The sequence below is a fragment of the Entelurus aequoreus genome, linkage group LG10 (assembly GCF_033978785.1).
Source record: "Entelurus aequoreus isolate RoL-2023_Sb linkage group LG10, RoL_Eaeq_v1.1, whole genome shotgun sequence".
Taxonomy (NCBI): Eukaryota; Metazoa; Chordata; class Actinopteri; order Syngnathiformes; family Syngnathidae; genus Entelurus; species Entelurus aequoreus.
This window is the reverse complement of record NC_084740.1, coordinates 58,207,969-58,216,644: the sequence shown is the minus strand read 5'-3', so window position 1 is coordinate 58,216,644 and position 8,676 is coordinate 58,207,969. Positions and strand designations below refer to the sequence as shown.

Sequence of the window (8,676 nt, the reverse complement as noted above, 5' to 3'; positions counted from 1 at the left end):
ATCTCCAACACTCATTAAAAGAGCCTCTTTTTTGTAATTAGTTTCCATTAATTAGGGCCAATCAGGATCCAGCAGGGCAAGCGTCTGGGGAAATCATTTTTTTTAGGCTCCCCTGTGCCTCGGAACTCCTTTTAACAGATGTGTTTTCAAAACCATTTAAATTCTTGTGCTCACTACTAGTCTCAGAGCAAATGTGACCTTTGTTTGAGTGAGTAACACGCTGCCCCCCCCCCCCCCCCCCCCCCCCCCCCCCCCCCACGCCCCCACCCCCCATTTATGTCACAACTAGATTAGCTCTGCTTTAAGCTACGAGCGTCCTGGAGGCAGTAAAAGCAAATGTCAACAAGCTTCTTTTTTTTTTTTCTTCCCCGGTACGGAACAAAAAAAAAAAGAGAGAGAAAAAAAGCCCACGCGTATCCGCCTCTCCTTCTCGCTCTGTAAATAAATCATCTTTTTCCTGTGACACCTCTCATCTTGTGTTTCAGAGCACTTGGCCAAAATATCTCCAAATCACACATGGAGACATGTCAGTACCTGAGAGAGGAGCTGCAGCAGATGACCTGGCAGGCCTTCCTGCAGGAGGAGGTGGAGAGTTACCAGAACAAGGTAGCGTTGTACGGTATACCGGTATTATACTAATGAATCATATTTGGTACTATACCGCCTCGAAAAAAGTACCGCCCGCCCCCGTCGTCGTCCCGTCATGACATTGCTTGGGCGCTGTTGGGTGTTCCAACAGGACAATGACCCCCAAACACACGTCAAAAGTGGTAAAGGAATGGCTGCACTGCAAAAAGTCAGTGTTCAAAAACAAGGGAAAAAAAATACAAAAATGAGGGGTATTTTACTTGAACTAAGCAAAATTATCTGCCAATAGAACAAGAAAATGTGGCTTGTCGAGCCTTTCCAAAACAAGTAAAATTAGCTAACCTCAATGAACCCCAAAATACCTTAAAATACCGTATTTTTCGGAGTATAAGTCGCTCCAGAGTAGGGATGTCCGATAATGGCTTTTTGCCGATATCCGATATTCCGATATTGTCCAACTCTTTAATTACCGATACCGATATCAACCGATACCGATATCAACCGATATATGCAGTCGTGGAATTAACACATTGTTATGCCTAATTTGGACAACCAGGTATGGTGAAGATAAGGTACTTTTTGAAAAAATTGGTAAAATAAGATAAATAAATTAAAAACATTTTCTTGAATAAAAAAGAAAGTACAACAATATAAAAACAGTTACATAGAAACTAGTAATGAATGAAAATGAGTAAAATTAACTGTTAAAGGTTAGTACTATTAGTGGAGCAGCAGCACGCACAATCATGTGTGCTTACGGACTGTATCCCTTGCAGACTGTATTGATATATAATGTAGGAAGCAAAATATTAATAACAGAAAGAAACAACCCTTTTGTGTGAATGAGTGTAAATGGGGGAGGGAGGTTTTTTGAGTTGGTGCACTAATTGTAAGTGTATCTTGTGTTTTTTATGTTGATTTAATTTAAAAAAATGAAAAAATAAAAATAAAAACCCGATACCAATAATAAAAAAAACGATACCGATAATTTCCGATATTACATTTTAACGCATATATCGGCCGATATTATCGGACATCTCTACTCCAGAGTATAAGTCGCACCGGCCGAAAATGCATAATAAGGAAGGAAAAAAGTATATATAAGTCGCACTGGAGTATAAGTCGCATTTTTTGGGGGAAAGGTATTTGATAAAAGCCAACACCAAGAATAGACATTTGAAAGGCAATTTAAAATGTCTAAAGAATAGTGAACAACAGCCTGAATAAGTGTACGTTATATGAGGCATAAATAACCAACTGGTATGTTAACGTAACATATTATGGTAAGAGTCATTCAAATAACTATAACATATAGAACATGCTATACGTTTACCAAACAATCTGTCACTCGTAATCGCTAAATCCCATGAAATCTTATACGTCTAGTCTCTTACCTGAATGAGATAAATAATATTACTTGATATTTTATGCTAATCATTTCACACATAAGTCGCTCCTGAGCATAAGTCGCACCCCCGGCCAAACTATGAAAAAAACTGCGACTTATAGTCCGAAAAATACAGTAAGAATATTCTCATTAAGAACAAGTGCACTTTTCTTGATAGAAAAAACAAATATGAAACTTTTTTTCTCAGTATGTTGAAAAATATTCTTAAATGAAGTAAATGCTAGTGCCATTATTTTGACATAATGATATGCGCTCGGCATTACGTTTCTTGAAATCAGCAAACTTATACTAAAAATATTTATATATATATATGTATATATATGCGTTAAAATGTAATATCGGAAATTATCGGTATCGTTTTTTTTATTATCGGTATCGGGTTTTTTTTTTATTAAATCAACATAAAAAACACAAGATACACTTACAATTAGTGCACCAACCCAAAAAACCTCCCTCCCCCATTTACACTCATTCACACAAAAGGGTTGTTTCTTTCTGTTATTAATATTCTGCTTCCTACATTATATATCAATATATATCAATACAGTCTGCAAGGGATACAGTCCGTAAGCACACATGATTGTGCGTGCTGCTGGTCCACTAATAATACTAACCTTTAACACTTAATTTTACTCATTTTCATTCATTACTAGTTTCTATGTAACTGTTTTTATATTGTTTTACTTTCTTTTTTATTCAAGAAAATGTTTTTAATTTATTTATCTTATTTTACTAATTTTTAAAAAAAGTACCTTATCTTCACCATACATGGTTGTCCAAATTAGGCATAATAATGTGTTAATTCCACGACTGTATATATCGGTTGATATCGGTATCGGTTGATATCGGTATCGGTAATTAAAGAGTTGGACAATATCGGAATATCGGATATCGGCAAAAAGCCATTATCGGACATCCCTAATATATATATATATATATATATATATATATATATATATATATATATATATATATATATATATATATATATATATATATATATATATATATATATATATACACATATATACATATATATATATATATATATATATATATATATATATATATATATATATATATATATATATATATATATATATATATATATATATATATATATATATATATATATATATATACTACCGTTCAAAAGTTTGGGGTCACCCAAACAATTTTGTGGAATAGCCTTCATTTGTAAGAACAAGAATAGACTGTCGAGTTTCAGATGAAAGTTTTCTTTTTCTGGCCATTTTGAGCGTTCAATTGACCCCACAAATGTGATGCTCCCGAAACTCAATCTGCTCAAAGGAAGGTCAGTTTTGTAGCTTCTGTAACGAGCTAAACTGTTTTCAGATGTGTGAACATGATTGCACAAGGGTTTTCTAATCATCAATTAGCCTTCTGAGCCAATGAGCAAACACATTGTACCATTAGAACACTGGAGTGATAGTTGCTGGAAAAGGGCCTCTATACACCTATGTAGATATTGCACCAAAAAGCAGACATTTGCGGCTAGAATTGTCATTTACCACATTAGCAATGTATAGAGTGTATTTCTTTAAAGTTAAGACTAGTTTAAAGTTATCTTCATTGAAAAGTACAGTGCTTTTCCTTCAAAAATAAGGACATTTCAATGTGACCCCAAACTTTTGAACAGTAGTGTATATATATATATATTTACAGCCCGGCCCACGGGCACTTTTTTTTTTTTTTATTGTAATTTTGAAGAATTTATCTGAATGTGTATGAACTATTTCTGTTCAAAATTGTTTGAAATGTCAAATGTTTAAATATTAACTGTCAGTTTACTGTACTGTGCCAACTGTACTACTATATGAGTACCTGTTTTCTATTGTTTCATTGAAAATAAAACAGCAAAGTCCATTTGGCTGTCATCTGTTTTAATTATGAGACACAATTGTGTCAAGGTTTACTTTTAAAAAAAAAGTAGTTTTATACTTGTGAGTGTTGATGACACAGCTTTGCAACAGTTGATATTCTAGTTTCAAGCATGTTTTACTCAATATAGCTCATCAAATCTCAGCAACAAGCTGTAATATCTTACTGAGATCATTTAGGACCACTTAAAACAAGTAAAACACTCTAACATAAAATCTCCTTAGTGAGAAGAATTATCTTATCAGACAGAAAATAAGCAAATATCACCCTTATTTGAGATATTTCATCTTACTTAGATTTCAGTTTTTGCAGTGTACATCAGGCTAGAATGAAGGTTCTAGAATGTCCTTCCCAAAGTCTTGACTCAACCCTTGTGCAACGTTCATATTGTTGTTACTCAGCCAGCGTTTGTGGGTCTGATGGCTTTTAATGCCTCACAATCAAACACTTTTATGTTAAAATACCGAACACATGTTTACCTTATCCCAATAAACATCTTGGCCAGGTCACTCTTGCAAAGGGTATTTTAATATTGTTTTTGTCCTCTCTCTCATTTTTTTTTTTTAGCCGCGGGAAGTCATGTGGCAGCTGTGTGCTATCAAAATAACGGAGGCCATCCAGTATGTGGTGGAGTTCGCCAAGCGCATCGATGGCTTCATGGAGCTGTGTCAGAATGATCAGATAGTGTTGCTGAAAGCAGGTATGACAGCCTGTCACACACACACACACACACACACACACACACACACACACACACACACACACACACATTATAGTGGCATTGTCACAAGGGCGTAGCTGACCTGACTGCACAATGGCTGCTTCTTCATGTGTGCACCCAGTGTCACTCTTTGCAGCAGACATGAACATAGATAAACGTTATATTATTCTATGTCAGATAACACCTTCCATGACGGATCCCTTTCTTTAAGCTTTTGCTGCTGCACACGAGCTCAAACATCATTTATGCCAGCTAGCGGTTGTTTCCAGTTTTGACCCTATCATTATGTTGCACTCGAGCAGGTAATACAGGTCAATGACCTCTAATTATACTTTAAATGGCCGTCTGCACAGCATTACTTATATGACCCAGTGCAAACAACCTTCCCAAGTCATGGTGCAAAAAACCTACATATGTGTATGTATATATATATATTAGAGATGTCCGATAATATCGGCACGCCGATATTATCGACCGATAAATGCTTTAAAATGTAATATTGGAAATTATCGGTATCGTTTTTTTTTATTATCGGTATCGTTTTTTGTTTTTTGTTTTTTTTTATTAAATCAACATAAAAAACACAAGATACACTTACAATTAGTGCACCAAGCCAAAAAACCTCCCTCCCCCATTTACACTCATTCACACAAAAGGGTTGTTTCTTTCTGTTATTAATATTCTGCTTCCTACATTATATATCAATATATATCAATACAGTCTGCAAGGGATACAGTCCGTAAGCACACATGATTGTGCGTGCTGCTGCTCCACTAATAGTACTAACCTTTAACACTTAATTTTACTCATTTTCATTAATTACTAGTTTCTATGTAACTGTTTTTATATTGTTTTACTTTCTTTTGTATTCAAGAAAATGTTTTTAATTTGTTTATCTTATTTTATTTTATTTAAAAAAAAAACAACCTTATCTTCACCATACCTGGTTGTCCAAATTAGGCATAATAATGTGTTAATTAATGTATATATCGGTATCGGTTGATATCGGTATCGGTAATTAAAGAGTTGGACAATATCGGATATCGGCAAAAAGCCATTATCGGACATCCCTAATATATATTCAACCAACACAAAAAGTCAACAGGCATGGTCACACATAACACGACCTGCTCAATGAACATCCATACACCATAAAGAGATTCAAAATGACACAAATTTAAATCCATTACAAAGCATGATGGAAAAAAAAAAAAAGAAAAACACTCTCCACACTTATCCCTGTTTGCCGCATTTTAGATGCTTGATATTTCTGTTAAGGCAAAACTTTTAAGAAGGTTGTCACAGAAGTAAACACGGTAGAAGTGGAACAAGGTAGAAATGAAACACACATATATATATATGTATGTGAGTATATATATATATATATATATATATATATATATATATATATTATATATATATATATATATATATATATATATATATATATATATATATATATATATATATATATATATATATATAAATATATAAATATTTATATGTATATATATATATAAATAAATATATATATATATATATATATATATATATATATATATATATATATATATATATATATATATATACATATATATATATATATATATGTATATATATTTGTATATATGTATGTATATATTTGTATACATATGTATATATTAGTTTATATGTGTATATATGTATATGTATATGTATATATGTATACATTTATATATACATTTACATATATGTGTGTGTGTGTGTGTGTGTATATGTATGTGTGTGTTTACATACATATATATATATTAGGGCTGCAACTAACAATTAATTTGATAATCGATTAATCTGTCGATTATTACTTCGATTAATCGATTAATAATCGGATAAAAGAGACAAACTACATTTCTATCCTTTCCAGTATTTTATTGGGAAAAAAACAGCATACTGGCACCATACTTATTTTGATTATTGTTTCTCAGCTGTTTGTACATGTTGCAGTTTATAAATAAAGGTTTATTTAAAAAAAAAAAAAAAAAAATTATCAAAAAATACAAATAAAAAAGGCCTCTGCGCATAGCATAGATCCATCGAATCGATGACTAAATTAATCGCCAACTATTTTTATATCGATTTTAATCGATTTAATCGATTAGTTGTTGCATATATATATATATATATATATATATGTACGTGAGTACATATTAAATTAAACGTTGTCCATACTCTCTCTACACACAGCTCTGTTTCAACCCAACCGCTGGCGTATGACCATTATCAAACACCAGCACATTACCGGTGCAGTGTCAATACAGCTAGTGAGCGTGCCATGCACTCGCTGAGGCGTCATTTACCCATCATTAGCGTCATGCATATCATGGCTGATACGGTACAACAGAACACAGAGGCAGTAATGGCTGCTGTTGCATTTCCTTCATGTTATCCCCATAAAGAATAGATAATAGAATCATTTCCTGTCCAATAAAGGTTGAAGGAGTAAGCACTATTATCATGAAATGAAGCACAGTTGTTATCTCCTCTGTCATCATGGATGACAAGCCTGATATCATCCCATCATTGGGAGGTGCTTCCTCCCCTCCCTCCCGCTGACAGCATGGCTTCTTTATCGCTTCCTTTTCAAAGGGTCTCCGTTGCACAATTGCACCTGTATCGCCTTCGCGGCGGCCGGCGAGGAGGGGCGGGACGACACAGCCGTTCATCGCGTTGTTGTTTTCTGTCTCCGCAGGCTCTTTGGAAGTGGTGTTTGTCAGAATGTGTCGTGCCTTTGACTCGCAAAACAACACGGTCTATTTTGACGGAAAGTACGCCGGGCCGGATGTGTTCAAGTCATTAGGTAAGTGGACACTTTTTCAGGAGAGCGCGCTTTTTTTGTGTGTGTGTGCGCGCCTCACTCCCTTACCCCCTTGATGTCGCAGCCAAAATTAGAATCTCCCTAATCTGCGGCGCACAATGCTTGAAGGCCTTTGAGCGAACACTGGGCGTTCATCCCTGCTTTACCTGGCATCGCTTCGCCCGACGTTTATTTATGCCAGGAGCGAGATGACAGCGAGGCACGGCTGCATCTGACTCCTGTAACGGTGGAATAAATGCAGCCAGACAGAGCGCCTTACGGGAGAAAGCTATCAAAACCTGACATAAAGAATCTCACATCGCTCAAATAGCGTTTTTGTTTCGCTGTCATGACATCACCGAGCTCTCCACTAAGGATTTTTTTTTTCTCCACTCCCTTTTTTTCCCCCCCAAGGTGAACAAAATGCAAATTGGTCCCAACGTGGTTGTAGACATGCTGAATGGGTGAGGGCGGACCTACGTCACTTCCGCCTACCAATCCCCTAGCAACCGGGAATTCGTTGAAAACAAACCAGTTCACAGCGAACACAGCATTGACAGAAAAAGCATTTAACGAGCGTTGTGGCTTGGAAGTCGGCGTTAAATCCTTCATTTGCGCATTTTTACTCATTCGCATGTCGTGTGAAAAAACGAAAATGTATTATTTGCGTCAGACTCGTCTCAGTGAACTTTAAAGCTTCTCAGGCTTAGCTTAGCTTGCTAGTTAGCTTAGCCTGCGCGCTACGAAGAAAGAGACGCGGAAGTTATCAACAACAAGATCAAGTGTTAGTGTATGAAATATTGAGAGATTTGAGGGCTACATGTATTGAATGGCAACATGAAAATTATAGGGTTTATTGGTTTTTAAAAACCCAACTGTTAAGTGCAAATTTAAACGAAACCGGTTTTCGAAAATAGCTAGCTAGGCTATAGACTATATCAGGGGTCACCAACGCGGTGCCCGCGGGCACCAGGTAGCCCGTAAGGACCAGATGAGTAGCCCGCTGGCCTGTTCTAAAAATAGCTCAAATAGCAGCACTTACCAGTGAGCTGCCTCTATTTTTTAAGTTTTATTTATTTACTAGCAAGCTGGTCTCGCTTTGCCCGACATTTTTAATTCTAAGAGAGACAAAACTCAAATAGAATTTGAAAATCCCAGAAAATATTTTAAAGACTTGGTCTTCACTTGGTTTAAATAAATTCATTAATTTTTTTACTTTGCTTCTTA

General features: G+C 35.3%; 1 protein-coding gene across 1 annotated transcript in view; it reads left to right on the top strand.

Annotated features, from left to right (window-relative positions):
* The first annotated feature begins 282 nt into the window (after positions 1-282).
* Positions 283-8,676, top strand: part of roraa (RAR-related orphan receptor A, paralog a) — a 31,122-nt gene continuing 22,728 nt past the window's right edge. Inside the window, exons 1-3 of the mRNA XM_062061299.1 lie at positions 283-606; positions 4,466-4,598; positions 7,345-7,452. Coding sequence (XP_061917283.1) covers positions 517-606; positions 4,466-4,598; positions 7,345-7,452 — 331 coding nt within the window. The 5' untranslated portion in view covers positions 283-516. The remainder of the gene's footprint in view (positions 607-4,465; positions 4,599-7,344; positions 7,453-8,676) is intronic.